General features: G+C 33.7%; 1 protein-coding gene and 1 long non-coding RNA gene across 2 annotated transcripts; both read left to right on the top strand.

Moving 5' to 3' along the window:
• The first annotated feature begins 9,260 nt into the window (after positions 1-9,260).
• On the top strand, positions 9,261-11,151 carry LOC120142035 (protein FAF-like, chloroplastic). Its single transcript, XM_039156796.1, has 3 exons — positions 9,261-9,381; positions 9,515-10,965; positions 10,996-11,151. The coding sequence occupies exon 2, from the start codon at positions 9,546-9,548 to the stop codon at positions 10,959-10,961; it is 1,416 nt and encodes a 471-aa protein (XP_039012727.1). The 5' UTR covers positions 9,261-9,381; positions 9,515-9,545; the 3' UTR covers positions 10,962-10,965; positions 10,996-11,151.
• Positions 11,152-13,069: 1,918 nt separating this feature from the next.
• Positions 13,070-14,083, top strand: LOC120142036. Its single transcript, XR_005517814.1, has 4 exons — positions 13,070-13,217; positions 13,458-13,775; positions 13,882-13,961; positions 14,069-14,083. It is a non-coding gene; the product is annotated as an uncharacterized LOC120142036 (long non-coding RNA).
• Positions 14,084-19,337: the final 5,254 nt, after the last annotated feature.

Genomic DNA, 19,337 nt, shown 5'->3' with positions numbered 1-19,337 from the left:
GATTTAGATATTTAAATATGACTTTAGATTACAAAAGAGAGAATATGTTCTTGATCATCCATCTTTTAACAGATATGTTTAACATATGGATTAATTTGTTAAGAATTGATAAATCTAGTAGATAATAATATTTCATTCAAATTCTGAACGAAGCCAAAACGAACGAGGAATACAAAAGAAATAGTGGTTGTTAAAAAGAATAGTAGTTTTTGTTTGAGTACCACCAGATTGGATGGATGAATGTGAAAATGGGAAAGAAGATGTTTGATATAAAAAATGATTAGAGAGAGTGGAGGGGCAGCATTTTTATCATTCCACTTCATGTTGTAAAAAGCTTTCATCAATTTTGTAAAGCAATCACATTTGTTGGTCACGAATAACTCCCTTTTATTTCCCATTGCCTTTTTGATTATTCAGTCTCCTTACACCGTGATTTTTTGCAAAAGCTTTCATCATTTCATGTTATATATAAAGATTGTTGGAGGAATAGAAATAGAAGTTTGAGATTAACTTTATTTTTTTTATAATGAATATTTTTTCATTTTCTACCGTTAATTAATTTTAATATTCTATTCTCACTCAGTGATCATAAATTTATATAAAATTAAAATCCATTATATATATATATATATATATTTGTGTAAACACTTACTGTTCATACACTTTTCAATTAATGGAGGACTGCTCTTACTTTTTTTCTCCCTTTGACCGAACACTTTTCAATTAAGTTGTGATCTATGTATAATCTAGACCTTGCATTAATGGTTTCGACTTTACGACCAAATCTCATAAAACTTTTATCTCTGGTAGTGTACCAAAGATTTCAATGCATGGCCCATTGATTTTCACGAAACCACCTTGTAAATCATCCTATAATGACTAGGAATAGTTGAGTTGGATTTTACATATTGGGGTCCATAATTGAAAGGAAACTTAATCCTTAAGCTCCGTCGAGGAATATATATCTATATATATTAATGGACAGTGATATATTTTGACAAAAGTGTACAGGGTTTAATTTAAATATTAAAAAAAGTTTTGAGATTTTTAAAAAATTAATATAGAGTTTTTATATGTATTCACACACTTACATAGCATTCTTCAACATGACATACATTCTGTAATCGGAGATGGAAATGAATGCAATTGCATGCATGCATACTCTTGGGGTTTTATATATATACAAAGAGAATATATAGAGGGAGAGAATTATTGGGAAAATATTTTGAAACGATCAATGAAGTCAGCTAAGCTAACTTTCATTGAAGATGGACATGAAGGAATTGCGTCATTAATGTATGGATGAGATCATCATGATTAAACAAAACTCCACAAAATCATTTTTTTAAGTATTGGTTGCATAGCATTGGTCAATTTGATTTAGGGTACAAGGCTGAAAAAAGGAGGGGAACAAGCACTATGGAACATGGCCCCTCCTCTTTTCTTTATTATGTGCGCGCACGCACACATTTCGGAAAGCGAAGGCGCACTACTATTTAACTTCATTTATTCAGTTTTAGGAGAAGAACGAATAAGCAAATTAATGACCATGAATGCACCTTCTTCCTTATGTATGTATAATAGTGATAGATGCAATAAAATAGACATTAAAATTTTACATGAAAAATTATTTTGAGAAAAATCATCGATAAAAGAAAAGAATTTTTACTAATGTCAAAAATAGAAGAATATAGGATGAATCTCATTGAATAACTTTTTTTATATATTCATAATCCCTAGTATATATTATAGGGATAGTTTTTTCTTTTTGAAAGGGAGCTTTGTATGTATTAATAGGGGAATATATACAAAAACAACTATAAGTGTCTCATTAAAAACCTTCCTATACCTAGGTAGAAGAAAAAGAGTGTAACTTACCACTTACAGAAAGCCATCGAAGCCGAATAATGAGAAGCATTACAAACCTTACACAGCACAACACTAAGACAAGCCATGGAGCAACAGGGAACTCAAAACCTACCAGAGAATAAATCCAACCCCCCCCCCCCCAAAAAAAAAGCAGCATCGAATAAGTTTCTCCCCCACAGGAGCAAGGCCACAACCAACACCTCCCAGGCCACCTGCAAGCAGAAGAGAAACACGAGCAAAGGAACCAATCCCTGGATTCAGACACAACCACAACCCATGAAACGACTCACCAAACCAACAACAACCGTCTTAGCAGAATCAGCAATTCAGGACCCTTCCTAAACGATAAAAAACGACACCGGGCAATGCCATGGGCTCACCAAACACAATACCCTCTCTCAATTAACACAACCAACAGACCATCGATAAAACAATTAACACAACACCAAAACAAAGTACAACACTTAAACATTAAAACCGTATCCTCTACCCCTCTAGCAGAACATCCATCAAAAGAATCCACCTCACCAACTCCAACAATGCCAATACTTATTCACGCAAGGAGACAGAGAAGAGACAGCACAAAACACCCAATATCACTTCTACACTCTGTAGCTATCACCAGACTAAACCGCCCCAGAAACTTCAAGGGCACCACTCAACCAGCATCTGCAACATCCAGACCAACTGAAACTGACCTGCTAAACCCAAATTGGTTAGATCAGTCAAGCCAATTATGTTCCAACCCCATGTTTAACAAAAGAAATCTGAGTACTAGAAAGCCCGGAATAGTTAATTGATTATAAAGGAAACTTGCATGTGAGAAATCTACTCAAATCATGTTTCCTACTCTCAATCAACTTAAAATAGAATAGACTTCCTACTTTCAATCAAACTAGATTCCTACTTCCTCAATTAATTTGAGTCGGATTGAATTCAAGTCAAACTCTAACAATCTCTACCTTGACATGAATTCTAATAGCGCAAGGAGTTCGAGACAAAATTCTTAATTCGATAGAACACACAAACTCAACAAAAATGAATTCTTTGCATCAATGAACAAGTTCTCCACCTTGAAAACATATTCTCAACTTCTTACACGAAACCCCTTAAAGCGGTATTATTCGACAATAATTGCCAACATAATCTATATCTTTCCTAAACTTGATGTATGAGGTAACTTGATCTTTACAATGATAAAGTAATCATAAGTGCCAACTTTGCTCACAATTATATCTTCACGAGCAATATCATGCACAATATGGTCTGAACCATAAATGATAATTTTATCTTTTTCGTTGTTAATTCATGTGACAAATTGGACTCTCTTTTTCTTCTCAACTTCGTTATGCTCACAAAATTGAATTTTGTTCTGCTTTCCAAAACTGTTATACATTTGATTGTCTTGTTTAACATGAAATGCTCTTCTTTTTTATTCAATCAAGACATTTTCATCAGTAACATCGTCATCTGACACGAATGGAGAAACAACAAATGCATTGTCTTAAACTATCGAATCCTGCAGAACATAAAACTTGATAGTCTTTCTCTATCTTTTACTTGATTACAAAGAAAACTTATATAGCAATATATCTATTCATATCATGTTTTCTACCTTTGTTTTTTTTCCTAGTGAATATATTCTCATTTTCTACTGTTAATATCAGCCATCTATTTTCACTCATCTAATAGTCCTAAATATGTGCAACACTCTTTGAATTTTACTTTGTGTAACAAGATCTTATCCCAGTATATATATAATTCCATTTTTTTTAAAGAAATTAATAAAGCTTGAAAAGAAATAAGAGTTATAACCTACTTGGGAGACACGCTTAAGAGTTTTGCGTTCTATTTACTGTTTTTACATAGTGTTGAACTTTTACTTCGATTTTGTCATTTTTGAAATGCTATTTTAAATTTTTGTTCATATAGACGATAAAACTAAAGAAAGGGTACGATGAGCCTATGCCCTCCTAAAGTTTTAAGGTATAATAGTAATTTAGGTCCCCTTTATTTAAATACTAAATTAATTAGATATTTCCCCCCAAATTTTAAGTTTCAATTCTTAAAAGAAAATGCATTTTCAAAGTTTAATATTTTATCGCCTCTCGATATTCGATCCTGGTTTCGTCTCTACATACGAAAGACATGCATACATAAATTATTATGTCATTTCAAATGTAGCCACATGTTCTTATCACATAAGTTGTAGCAATTCATATAACAATTTTATCAAAATCATCACAGTTTAAATATGGAATAAAAATATCATTTAAATCTATATAAATTATAAATGTTAAGAACAAAATATATCATTATATCTACTTTTTATATAATTAATCTACCAATATTCTAAACTGTTAATTTAACTAGTGTTATCGCATTGAATATGTTCTCTATCTTAGCGACAATTATGACCTCAATTTTTAACACAAATTGAGGACTCGAATCATAAAACTAATAATGCGATGTGTGGGTGTAAGAGTTAATTTAAAATAAATTCATGTTATCATACTAAAATTTATCAAATTTAACTATCGACAATTAAATTAAGAATCTGACTATAAAAAGAATTGAACAAAATATTAATTAAAATAATTAAACATTAATGAAAATAAAGCGAACAATCGGGGAAAAGAACCTTTTAGGAAGAATATTTCCCAAAAAAGAAAGGCAAAACTTTTCACCGAAAAAATTATAATATTAAAAATAGTTAACCTACAATAAAAAATCATGCTTAACCAACTTTTCCATTTGACAATGACACGACATTCAAGAACATTTCAAGTTAAAGCAAAGCATGTGGAATTATACTCAAATTCTTTCTTATTTTGATAAAACGAATCAGAATTCTACAACTTTTGCCCCCCCCCCCTTTCTAGAAGTTGAAATCAGCAAGAAAACACACAGTGCAAATGTTATTCACACCCATAAAAATTATATATTAAACTACTTATGCTAATAAAATTAAAATATTTTATGTAAAAATATTTAATAAATTACTATAAGTGAAATAATAAGATTCTCTTATGAGAGTCTCTAGTACTTGATGTAGTTCAGCAAAAGGATATTTATATAAACCAAATATAATAAATACATTTATATTAAAGGGAAACAAAGAAAAAAAACATCCGTACCGTTAGAAATCATAAAATACAGTTTTGTTTAGCTTCTTCTTAATTTTTATTCCTTCTACAGAAAAAATAACCTTTTTTAATTTAAGGAGAGGTGCAGAATAATTTAATTAAAATTTTATTAAATACAAACCCATTTAAAAAGATTCTTGAAAATAACTAAGTGCATGGATGCACAATGATTGAATTATTTGTTCAAGTTTGAGAATTGGTTAAAAAATTAAAAGGATTTTGATTAAAATAAGTAAGGCTTAATGGGGGGGGGGGGAACACAAGCATCCCTCTATTTAAATACAAAGACAACTATACCTATACTATTATTTATTTGTATATTCTCTATTTTCTATTATTCTATTTTCAATTACAAGATAATGAAAATTAACTGTATTAAAAACAATAAGATTAGATTATAATTAAATTGGGCTTAACTCCAAGTTGAATTAATCATTTTATCAACAAAATTAACCATTTTAAACTTGCAGTTAATTCAATTGAATTAGTTAAATTTTCCATTTAAATTTTAAACTGTTTATATCCCAATTAAAATATCATGGTTTATTATTTTTTTCAGAACTTTTTAAACTTTGAATTTAAGTTGTATACACTGAATTCTGTTTATGTCTAAGTTAGTTTCCACAATAATTCATTTTTAATCCGAATGATTAAAAGATATTTTATGACTTATAAAAGTTGATTAATCGAACTTTAATTAAATCATTGTGTCGATACTAATTCGGATTTCCTTTGAGTTTAGACTTTCATTTGAATTTGAGTTTTTTAAATTTGGACTGTCCGTTATATATAATAATAATAATATATTTCATAAATATTTTAAAATACAAAATCTATTAGCACGTAACTCACTATAGTTTATCGGATAAGATTTTAAGCTAAACTTTCATACCAAATCATGACAAGTAATTATAAAGATATCAATTCCATAAAATTGTCAATATATTCATATATAATGAAACATCGAATTTTTATAACAAAATATATCAAATTTTACCTTAGTAAGCCTTATGTTATCTAATTGTTCGGTTTTAGATGAATCAAGCAATTATAAATAACCAATTAAAATTACACTCACTTGATATGAACTTACGATATTTCTCAGATTTGCGTATTATTTGATGATTTTGGAGGATTCAACCAATTTATTTGTTTATCAAAAATAAAAACACGTGCCATAAAAAAATTAAAATTAAAGATCATACTTAACGTGCATGTATAAACCTTAATCTTGAATTTAGGGTTTTACGATCCTTGCCAACCCTTGAGCCTTTGAATGAATAGTAATAAAATGACAGATAATTCCTTAGGGATTTTAGAACTAGTTTAGGGTTCCTCGATTAATTAATAAGTTTGGGTGAAATTAAGCTTTCCATGCTTGAATGAATGTTTGATATTCAACCATGGAGTCTAAAGAGAACTAAGTGTTTTCCGACCTAAAGTCCTATTTTTACTAATTTAAAATAATGTTATACAATATCAAATTCTTAATATTATGAAACAATGACACATAAATCTATAATCTTCATAATTTTTCATTGTATACATCATATGGTTTATTTCCCATGCAACACTTATCTTTTGTCTTCAATTTAATTTGATCCTTAAACTTTCAATTAACAATTTTGATTTTCAATTTGATCCTGAATCGAACTATCATTTAACTAACTAATCTCAATCGGATATGATATATTTTCTAATGATTTAAATTAACGTTATAATCCTTTAACTAACCGATTAAGGTTAATTTCATCATAAATCTCAAGGGGAAAATGGATATTTTTTAAAATATAAAAACTGGATTTTATACCTAACCTCGCGGGATAAATATCTTTTTTACCCTTTTAAGAATTATTTTTAATGTCAAATCTATTATTATTTGTATAAATTTAAATGGATTTTAATGAGTTTAAATAATATTTTTATATGTCAAATTAAATTAGATAAATATAACTTTCATTAATATGTGGTTTAATTTTGGATTAAATTGAATATCAAGAATGACAGCTTTTAAAAGAATCTTATTCCTTTTATAGGAAAAAGGGAAATTAATTTACAAGGAAAGTATTTTGAGGCTATTTATCCTAATAGTGATAGGATACTATATGTGTGTGTGTGTGTTTTGGTTGTGAGTGCAAGTGGGAATCCGAAAGAGAGTGATTGGTCCTTATTGATCAAAGATGAAATGTGAAAGGATCAAAATAAAAATAGTAATAAATTATTTAGAAAAAAGAAAGTTTAATAAAGCTTATGTTGGGTGGACAGAACCTAATGCTCATCTTTCCATAATGTCTGGTCTCCCTTTATATGACATTTTTTATTCACAAAAGTATTGCTGATGGCTAATGCCTAATGCCTACCCCCTCGTATAAACAGCTTTCCTACATTTTCATTTAAGAATTAGTTTAACCAACTTATCAAGCGATGTTAGTGATAAAATAGAACGTTATTCTCTTTAAAAATCTCAAAGAATAATATCATCTTTTACCGTTGAAACCACTTGGTATTCAATTAACTTAAAATCTTCTCTAAAATAGGGATTTTGATGTCAATTAGCAAACCCATTAATCACACCCTTAACGTCTTAATAAACTTAATCACAAAAGAGGGAATAATAAATTCCATAAAATAGGGATTTCTAAATATCTATATTTGCTGCAACTAAAAAAGAAAATGAACAAATACATATTCGTTATTACCAACTGTTGCTCGTAATGTTCTTTAAACCGTTGCAAGACTCTTTGTAACATGCTGCGACAGATTTGACTAAACAAAATCATTACAGCAAATATCCATTGCCTTTTTTTTATTTCATTATTTTTACACCCGCACAAAGGGAATTCGATGTGTGATTAAAGAATGTATAAATATAATTAGTATACATATAGGTTAAGGAAGAATCACAAGTCATAAACCATGATCAAATAATGTATAATTAATTAGGACAACGAATGCAAATAAGACACCCGAACGACCGCAAAGTTACTGAAAATAAAAAAGTTGGGTTTGGACTTTAGACATAGAAATTAATAAAATAATATTAAATCTTAATTAATCTGCATTTTGGAGGAATAATAATTAATTATAATAGGAATAGTAAATTCAGTACGTACTCCCAATTATTTTTATTTACAAACGTATAAAGCTGTGATTCCCCGCGTCATCATGATTTTTATATTTTGTTCAGTCAACTTGGAATTTGTTCATCCAGTTGGTACTAGTTGGCATCTGCTAATTTAATTTATGTTTTATTTTTAGGATAATTATTGGGTATATATCAGGTAAATAGTCCTCTTCTTTAATATATTTTATTTTTTCTATAAATTAGATAAAACTTTATGATTATCTACTGTCAATCATTATATCAGTTTAGAATCAAACTATTCTAATCTTCTGATTAAATGGAATCCTTTTACCGATTGAGTTTGATCGAATTGTTTTGTTCATCGAAAATTTAATTTTTATGACGGCTGCTAATTTTAAAAATTAAGGTTTATTGGAAGAAGACTTTAATATATCACGTCAGTATTTCTTAGCCGCAACCAACGTTATTGATTGTAATAAAATCGAATTAAAAGTTTAATGTATGCAATGCACATTTCAAAATTTTAGTAACTGAAATGAAAGCGTGTTCAATGTCCAGTGACTGTCATTGTAATGTACCCTTCATTTTATTATGAATTTCCTTTAATTGAGATTAATAACATAAAACAAACTTCAATGTCTAAGACAAATGTAACCAATAGTTCATTTTTAATTCCTATCGTAAATTTAATATATATTTTTTACCCAAAGAAAAAGAGGATGATTTGACTTAAATTTTAAAAAGAAAACGAAGGAGTTGTCTTCTGTGGTGATTAGACTCGGGCCGCTATAATCCGATCCGATGTCCGAACTACTTTGAGGAGACGTTAATAATTTAGATCTTTGGTTTAACAAAACTTGTCGGGTCGATCATGCTTAGACAACGTATTTTTTTTTATAACATTTAATCATCACTTAGTTCAATCATAAGTGATCACATAACGATATTTGTTTAATATTTTTAATCATTAATAATACAAACATAATTATTATATAGCATAACACTACTTTTAACACACTCTATATCCTTTATTTATGGAAAAAATGAAAAACAGTGGAGGAGGGGTGTGTTGATGGTGGGGTCCATTGGACATGATTCCAAAGCCTCCTACAAATACCCCCACCATTGCATTTCTCCATCATCAAACATCAATACTCAAATCGTCTTCGTCTTCGTCTTCTTCTTCTTCTTCATATTCAACTTCACTCACTAATTTACATCCACAGGTCTCTTTTGCAGACCTCTGTTGGATGCTACCTCTTTGCTCTTATAAAATAAAAGGTAAATAATCTCTAATTTATTTTCCCCTTATCTCTCTGTATAAGCAACATGCATGTATGTTTCTTAGTAACTTGTTATTTGTTGTTTACCTATACCTATTTCCTAAGCTGTTTTGTTTCGTCTCTTTCAACAGATAAATTTCTGTAATTACTTGGACTGGAGAGATGATGTCTGCTCCACTTTGCAAGAGCTTTCTATTATCTTCAGCTTTAAGCATCACTGAAGAGGCCGTGGATGCCAAGAAGCAGGGCATAGTATCCATTCTCGGATCGGATTCCGACAGGCCGACAACAGCTACTTCGCTTAGAAGGACGTTGTCGGCCGATATGTCGTCCCAGACATGGCTGACTCAACAAGGAACGATGTCTGCCCTGAAGAAGAGTCCATCATCCCAGGAATTCCCTGTTTCTTCATCGTTCCTGGAAGGGGAAGACGATGTCGAATCCCCGAGTCAATTCGACACCTGGGCTTTGATTGAACAGAAGAAGACGAAGGAAGTTGAAAATCAAGGCCGGTTTAATATATGGAGCTCAATTGTATCACAAAAGGCCGAGGAAGAGTCTGTGAAGTCCTCCCCACCTTATATTCACCCTCTTGTGAAGCGATCAGCTAGCTGTTTGAGCGAGAAAAGCCTCGAGATTTGTACCGAGAGCCTTGGTTCCGAGACCGGCTCCGATGGATTCTCGTCAGAAACTGGCGAGATGGAGGAAGATAAACAAGAGGATCAACAACTGCTACACCAAAAGAATGAAACAGTGACACCGCCGATTATGCCTTGTCTAGATGGTGAAAAGCCTAGAATTGTGAAATACGACTATGATGTTGGCAAGAAATCGCCGAACACATCATTTCCGCCGCCGATTCCTTCCCTTTCGGCGAAAGATGGAGGAGCATTGAGGCGCTTGAAGACTTATCGTGATAATGGTAGATTGATCATTGAAGCTGTTCCAATGCCTTCATTGAAAAACTTCCTTGCTCAACGCCATGATGGTCGCCTTGTCCTTACTTTTGCCAATACTAGTGCAATCAATGATACAGAAGAAGAAATGGAAATGGAAGAATTAGGAGAAGAGTTCGAAAGCTTTGGAGAAGAAGAAACTGAAGCAGACATTGATGATGAAGAAGAAGAAGAAGAAAAAGGTGGAGATAAGCGTTGTGAGATTGAGCAGGCTCCTAAACTGTCAAGTGGAGCAATCAACGTGCACAGATTAGCTGTTATGATGAACAAGCCGATATGGTTAGCAAACAGGAACCCAACATGGCTTAAACTAACAACCCCACCACCACCAGTAGCACAGTCATTGCCACCACGTCCAAGGGTCACTAGGATGATACCACCGCCAGCATCGAAGGCTGTAGCCGAAGCAGGCACAGCTACATCACTCAATGCTTATGAGTACTACTGGAGGAGGTCCGATCAGAGCATGTCAATGAACAAGAAGCAGCTGATTCCCTCAACAGGCAATAAAGATGAACAAGGGAAGATTAAAGGTAATTGCTTTGTTCCATTGTTAAAAGGCTGCAAAGAACCAAGGAGGACCCTTCTCTTCTGGGAGCCCCATTGCATTGCCACTTCCTGATGATAAAAAAATGTCCATCAAACTCCAAATTCTGCCTATAATTATTGTTGTTATTATTATTATTATTATTACCTTTTTTTTTTTTTTTGCTCTCCTAGCTAGTTTTTTTCCACATCCACTCTTTGAAGAGGGTGATTGTGTAGTCAAAAATCTAATAAAAAGTATCTGAGGGAGAGAAATTAATACTTTTTGGGAACTTTTAAAAGACTGGGATTTGGGAAATATATAGAAATACAATGCAATTTTGTATTTTGAGTCTCTTTCCCTATTTGTAGTCAAAAGAAATTCCTTATAATTAAAGACGTCACCTTTGGAACTATTTAGGGACGGCGACCGGATGAGACCAAACCGCCGCCTCAATTATAATTTTAAGAATTTTAATTCAATCATGATTTTAATATTCATATGATCTCAACTCCACCTAATAAAACTATAATCTAATTCTGAGTTGACACTAAAATTGTAATAAAACATTTGACTAAACCTAATCTGATCTAAAAAAAATAGTAAAAATATATAATATAATTATAATTATAAAATAAAAAAAATTAGTAAATATAATGTTCCATCAAAATCCAATTGTATTTTTTTATAAAAAAAACTCACCTTAATTATTTAATTTTAAAAAATAAGTATGAATTAAGTAATCTCAGTAGTAAAAAAATAGGGTAAACTACGCCAATGGTCACTGATATTTGGGTAAGTTTTCGTTTTCACCACTAATGTTTCAAAAATTACAAATCGGTCACTAACGTTATCGTTTGTGACAAAATGGTCACTGGCCGTTAGCAGCCGTTAAGAGGCATAACGAAAAATACAACTGGACTGTTATCTGTTGAGTTAGATCGTTGACCGCCACTTTGACTGACTCTTCTTCTTCTTCAACCCATTCCCCATCTTCTTTTTCTTCACTTTTCTTATTCTTTCTTTCTCTTCACTTTTCTTCACTTTTATTCTTTTCCTCTTCTCACACACGTTGCTACCAAGAGTGATAAAACCCTTCTGCATTCTTTAACATCTCATGAGTGATAAAACCCTTCTGTATCATACTCTGCTGCTGTATCTGTTAACATAATTTAGAGAGCAAGTCACTAATTTATGTTAAAGCTTTTGATCCCACCCCACTTTTGTGTTGCTCTTCTTGAATCCTATTCCTTTAGACGGTGTTTAGTGGTCTCACGTATGCTTATCTGGTGGAATAGTGGTTTGCAATTTTACTTGGGTTGCTTAAGACAATTCTGTGTTCTATTTTCTAGCATGATTCTAATCCACAGCAGCCAAAGTCTGAGCAGCTTGACAAGTTAAAACTATTCAAGACCATGTTGGAGCGCATTTTAGCTTTCTTATCTATTCCCAAAGCGAATATAACACCCCCTTTCAAGGAGAAGTTGAGTTCATATGAGAAGCAGATAATAAATTTTGTGAATTCCAATAGGCCAAGGAAGCCTACCTCTATGCTGCTGCAAGGACAGTTTCCTCCACCTCATATGCATTCCATGCAACAAGCACAAACACAAATTAATCAGACACAGTCTGATACAAGATATCCGATACAAGATATTAACCAAAAACCCACCGACCCTAACTTACACCAATAACCAACCCTTGTAACTGAAAGAAAATTGAAACAAAATAAGACCAAACCTGCCAACCATTTACTATTACTTCAGAAGCCTGGATCGAACTGCCTCTGTGTAGAACACAGGTAAGGGTGCACAAAGCGTTGCAGAATTTAGAAGTGCTATCACTACACTTAAGATGGAAGTTTTATACAAGAAGCTCAAGTGCCCATTTAGCCTTCGGTTAGAATGAGACAGAAATGTAATGAGACCCAAATAGTTAGGAACATCTACTGCCCTGTTCAAACCACAACTTTGGAGAACCCCTCATATCGCTTCCAGAAAACTATAACTGCCCACACATTTACATGCAGACAATGAACTCCTTTACACAAATTCCATAACCAAATAAATTACCAATATGACACCACCCGAGAATGCCCTGGAATTGTTTCTGTATATGTTTCACTCTCTTTTTTGTTGTGTTTCCTAGTGGTTTTTGCTCTAATTGGAACTTATATATTTGATTATGGTCTATCATTTTTCCTAACAATAAAGGTTATATACCTCTGATTTTTGTATATTTATTTATGAAATGCTTCGAAAAGGTGACCCGTGGTTGTGCAGCTGGAGTTGCTGCTGCTTTTAGAGCTCCAGTTGGAGGTGTATTATTTGCATTGGAGGAGGTTACATCTTGGTAAAGAATTTATGTTCTTAACTACTATTTAAAATATATGCATAAGCATGTTTAGGTTAGGACTAACTGTTCTAATTAATTTTCTTTTATTTCCATTTGTATCTTCAGTTAAACAATTATATTTTCCTTGCCATTCATGCGTAAGTATAGATATAGATATGTATGGTTATATGTTTTGTGCTTATGCATATATCTGTATTCAACTCTAACCTTCATAGTATCGGATCTTTTCCTTTGAAGGTGGAGGAGTCAACTAATGTGGCGTGTCTTTTTCACTTCTGCGATTGTGGCTGTTGTGGTGCGTGGTACTATGGGATGGTGCAAAAGTGGAAACTGTGGTCATTTTGGTTCTGGTGGCTTCATCATATGGGATATATCTGAGTTAGTATCTTCCTCAAGCTCTTGTACATTAACTCCACAGACATTTTGCTTAGCTTTAAGCTTACCACTTCAAAACATTTTATTCTCTTTCTTTCATCCTGTATAGTGCTCAAGAGGACTATTCTTTCGAGGAATTATTGCCAATGGCACTTATTGGGGACATTGGAGGTCTTCTAGGTTGATCTTTTGAATTGGGTTTCCCATCTATTCTTATTATCTTAATCTTAGTTTCTTATTTCTTTAAGTATCTTTTTATTAATATTTATCTTTCTATTGAGCCCAGGAGCTTTGTTTAACCAACTTACTATATATGTAACTTTCTGGAGACGTAATTATTTGCACGAGAAAGGGAATCGAGTTAAGGTGAGGAATTCCTGTAACTGTAGAAACTGCTTGGGGTTCTCAATTAGCATATCTAATGTCTTCAACTACAACATCCCAACTACTGGTGTCCAAAAAAATTATTGCAGATATATGAAGCATACCTCATCTCTGTTTTAATGTCAGTTATATCTTTTGGACTACCACTACTAAGAAACTGCAGTTCGTGCCCAGACTCTGATCCTGGCTCTGAAATTGAATGTCCAAGGGCTCCCGGAGTGGATGTGAATTATGTGAATGTAAGACTATGTTACAGAAGGTTTTATCACTCTTGAGATGTTAAAGAATGCAGAAGGGTTTTATAACTCTTGGTAGCAACGTGTATTATAAGAGGAAAAGGAGAAAAGTGAAAGAAAGAAAGAAAAAGAAAAGTGAAGAAAAAGAAGATGGGGAATGGGTTCAAGAATAAGAAGAAGAGCCAGTTAAAATGGCGGTCAACGATCCAACTCAGCAGATAACGGTCCAGTTGTATTTTTCATCACGCCTCTTAACGACGGTTAACTGTCAGTGACCATTTTGTCACAAACGATAACGTTACTGACCTATTTGTAACTTTTAAAACATTAGTGGTGAAAACGAAAACTTACCCAAATATCAGTTACCATTGGCGTAGTTTACCCAAAAAAATATTATTGTTCCTTGAGGTCATGAGTTTGAGCACGATGAATGTCAGGGTGTGAGTGTTCAATACCGGGTGATTAAGAGTTATCTTTAAATAGATATTGTAATATACTTACCCCAGATTAATAAAAAAATCAAACTTTAAATTTTAATTTAAAAATAAATTTTAGTATTTACGAATGAAATAAAATTAGAATAATCGTTCTTATAATAAACATCAACAAAATCTAATTTAAACTAAACTATCGATAGATTAAATACTGATTATACTAAAATTACTATCTAAAATGAAAAAGGAATACCAACCCCGAAGGTGTCCAGTCAGTTTTTATTTGTGTTTAGAAAATAATGAGCTTTTTTAATTGGGTTTGCAAAATTATTAGCCAGTGGGGTATCAGCATGAGTCCTGGTTGGCTTAACTGTTTTTAATTTTGGGGACAAGATTCCTTTTATGTCTAGATTCAGGATGTGAATGGCTGTCCCTTTTTTCCCATATGTATGGGGTAAGGGGGAGGTAAGATAGTAGGCTGCCCCCAACACCAGGTTGAGAGCAGCTTCCGTAGGAGACCTCCAAATTATGAAATGCAATGTGATTGATATTTCTACTTTTTTTAATAAAAAATCCTTTTAGAATAGAGGTAATATTTATAGATTAGTTAAATGATTTTTTTATTCTAGAAGTTGTACATCATTATTGTTTTAATATTTAAAAAAGTAATTTAATTTCATCTCCGATTATTTATTGTGATATATTATATTTTAATTTATTTTTTATTATAGAATAATTTAATCACCTTAAGAATGTGACATATGATATAATATATGTTATACTAAAAACTTTAAACAAAATTATAAAAAAATACTTTTAAAAATATATTTGGAAACTTTTTATGATATTTTAAAATTTTAAAAATATATTATATTTTTCAAATTTAAATATATTTTCTTAAAATCTTCTAACAACAACAACAACAAAACCCAATTCCCATATGCAATGGGGTAAGGGGGAGGTAGGGTAGTAGGCTGCCCCCAACGCCAGGTTGAGAGTAGCTTCCGTGGAAGACCTTCGGCAGTCAGAAAATTAAAAATATAGATAAAATGCAAAGCATGTATAAATAAATACATAAATACATAGTTGAACAATATTCATATGCAGTCATAAATATCATTAATATTATATGCGCGTTTGAAATGGGAAGTAATCCCTGCAAATAAATCTCTGCTAAAAACTCTTTGCATATAGACAGAAACGTAAGACCCGACTAAATTTAAAAGTGAAGAGAATATTACACAGAAGTCCACGATAGCAAGCCCAGTTCTAAGCCTTCATAAATACCAATAACAGAAACGTATAAAAAGTAGAATTCATGGAAATTACTACAAAGGCATTAAAAGAAGACAGAGATGATACACCCTAGAGATGTGACCCACTTCCGCTTTGGTCGTCCTCTCCTTCTGGCACCGTCGACTCTACCCTCCTGACCGCATCCGACTGTAGTCGCCTAAGGACATGCCCAAACCACCGTAGTCTCCCCTCCCTCAATTTTTCAGAAACAGGCACCACCCCCAAGGACATCCTAATAGTAGAGTTTGTTGTCATATCCCACAGAGTCCTACCGCATGTCCATCGAAGCATTCTCCTTTCTGCAGCCTCTATCCTCCTTACATGATCCTTCTTGGTTGCCCAACATTCTGATCCATACAACAACGCTGGTTTTATTGCCATTCTATAAAATTTTCCCTTAAGTTTTAGAGGCACCTTCTTGTCACACAAAACTCCAGTAGCAGCCCTCCACTTTAGCCATCTCGCCTTTATACGGTGTGTTACATCATCATCTACACCCCCATATTTATGTATCATAGACCCTAGGTACTTGAAACAATCCTTTGAGGGGAGAACGTGTCCTTCTATGCATATTTCTACATCTTCATCGTTTTGGTCCCCACTGAAGTTTGAACATAAATACTCTGTCTTTTCAATATTGATCCTTAGACCTTTTTATTCCAAAACAGTCTTCCAGGTAGTCAGTCTATTATTCAACTCAGATTTTGTTTCAGCAACTAGGACAATGTCGTCAGCGAAAAGCATACACCATGGTACACCGTCTGGTGTCGCACAATAGATGTCGTCCATAATCAAGGCGAAGATGTAAGGACTAAGAGCCGACCCCTGGTGGAGTCCCATTTCCACCGGGAATGCCTCGGTGTCGCCAACTGTAGTCCTGACGTGTGTAGTAGATCTACAATACATATCACGAATCGCCCGGATATAAGCAGTTGGGATCCGTCTCGTTTCCAAAGTCTTCCAAATCGTATCTCGGGGAACGATATCATAAGCATTCTCAAGGTCAATGAACGCCATGTGAAGATCTCTAGACTTTTCCCTATATTTCTCCATGAGTCGTCGAAGTAGATGAATCGCCTCTGTGGTAGACCTGCCTGGCATAAATCCAAATTGGTTTTTCGAAACACTAGTAACTTGTCTCAACCTAGCCTCTATCACCCTTTCCCATAGCTTCATGGTATGACTGAGTAGTTTAATACCTCTGTAGTTACCACAACGTTGGAGATCTCCTTTATTCTTATAGATTGGTATCACCGTGGACTCTCTCCACTCCTCTGGCATCTTGGCAGTTTCTAAAATAATATTAAAGATGTTGGTCAACCACTTAACTCCCTCTTCTCCTAGGGCCAACCACACAGTGATAGGAATTTGATCAGGACCGACAGCTTTGTCCCTTCCCATCTTTCTAAGAGTCATTTTGACTTCCTCAAACCCAATCTTACTTGTAGGGCAGTCATTGGCCGTAGTATGATGGTCGGCTGACCCATCAACGGTATCATCTCTACAGGGAGAGGCACTCTCATTAAATAAGCCAAAGAAGTAACTACCCAAACCCTCTTAATATCATGATCTTTCGCTAGCAGAACACCATTGTTGTCCTTAATAAACCTAATGCTACCTAGATCTTTTTTCCTATTCTCCCTAGATTTTGCAAGCCTAAAGATGCCGTTTTGTCCTTCCTTGGTGTCTAATCTCTTGTACATTTCCTCGTATGCCTTATCCTTTGCTTTAGCCACCGTTTTCTTGGCTTCCCGCTTTGCCTCCTTGTATCTTTGTTTAGCTCTCGACCTTTCTTTGTCATCATTGCATTGTAGAAACTCCTTGAAGCAAGTTTGCTTTGTCTTCACCTTAGTTTGGACTTCGTCGTTCCACCACCATGATTCTTTATGTTCATTGGCCTTCCCCGTAGACAACCCCAGGGTGTTTTTGCCCATCTCTCTGATGGAATTTGCCATATTTTTCCATAACAAATCTGCATTATTTGAGATTGTAGTTCCAAAACCTGTATTAGACAAAACCTTACTCTTAAAGTCATCAGCTGTCGCTCCATGTAACTTCTTCCAAAGGATCCTAGGTTTACCCAATTTAGCTTTCCTATGAGTGCTCCGCTCGTGCGGTACGCGGAACACCAAAACCAACAATTTGTGTAGTGATGCACATGCCTCTTCAGGGTACACCTTACAGTCAATGCAGGCCCATCGATCCCGATTTCGAGCCAGGATGTAGTCGATTTGGGTACAATGTCCCCCGCTATGAAACGTAATCAAGTTCGCATCTCTCTTATTAAATAAGGAGTTAGTGACCACTAAATTGTGTGCAGTAGCAAATTCAAGCAACGTACGTCCCTCATCGTTCCTGCTACCATAACCGAAACCCCCATGAACACCGTCAAACCCGTCGGTTACACTACCTATATGGCCATTGAAGTCTCCCCCTATGAAAACTCTTTGGTCCTCCGGAATGTTCCTAAGTACATCATCTAACTGATCCCAGAAGCAATGTTTCTCCCCCTCCCCTAGGCCAACGTGTGGGGTGTACACTGAAAGGACTTTCACCACATCCTCTTCTATAATAACCTTAATCATCATGATCCTATCCCGGTATCTACAAACCTCAACTACATTTTCCTTGAGCCTAGAGGATACCAAGATACCCACCCCATTTCTAGCTTTATCTATGCCTGAATACCACAACTTGTACCCATTACACTCTCTAGCGCGAGCCCCTTTCCACCTAATCTCCTGAATACATGCAAAATCTAATTTCCTATTATTAAGTACGTCGGTCAGCTCCAGTAGCCTAGCATTTAATGTGCCTACATTCAACGAGCAAACTCTAAGTCTAGTCTCCTTGTCACCACTATATTGAGCCCTCCCCCTATACGTCTCATGAGCTCTAAAAGAATGACATGACCTCAAGTAATCATCTATAGTCGAAACTATGATAAACTATGGAAAATGAATCCAAAGAAGACAGAAGATGCACTAGAAAACGCTAGAGAATTGAAGGGTACTAAAAAGCCTAGTTGGAAGCTATATCAGCCGTTTGATCTATAACTTTATTCCTACAGATATAGTACGGCCTAGCAATAAAACATAATAAAATTTCAAAATATTATGATTTTTTAAAATAAATAAATATTTCTCTCACGGCGAAAAAGAATCAGAACAAAAATAGTGAAACTATACGAAAAACGAAGTTCTTTTATAAGAAAAAAAACCTAACAGATTCGAACCAAAAGAAAAGAAAAAAATCAGACTATAAAAAATATGAGATTCAAAAGAGATTTAACTAACGGATCTTGAACAGATGCGCGAGAGTTGAAGAGATCCACAAATAGTGCACGCGGTATGGTGAGGGGTTGGCTTCTGAACTTGAGAAAATTTTGACAC

The sequence above is a fragment of the Hibiscus syriacus genome, unplaced genomic scaffold, assembly GCF_006381635.1.
Source record: "Hibiscus syriacus cultivar Baekdansim isolate YM2019G1 unplaced genomic scaffold, ASM638163v2 tig00110819_pilon, whole genome shotgun sequence".
NCBI classification, from domain to species: domain Eukaryota; kingdom Viridiplantae; phylum Streptophyta; class Magnoliopsida; order Malvales; family Malvaceae; genus Hibiscus; species Hibiscus syriacus.
Note: the sequence above shows the minus strand (reverse complement) of the source record. Positions and strands in the feature narration are given on the sequence as shown.

Coding starts and splice junctions, on each gene's coding strand:
- LOC120142035 (XM_039156796.1), top strand. CDS start 9,546: ATGATGTCTGCTCCACTTTGCAAGAGCTTTCTATTATCTTCAGCTTTA.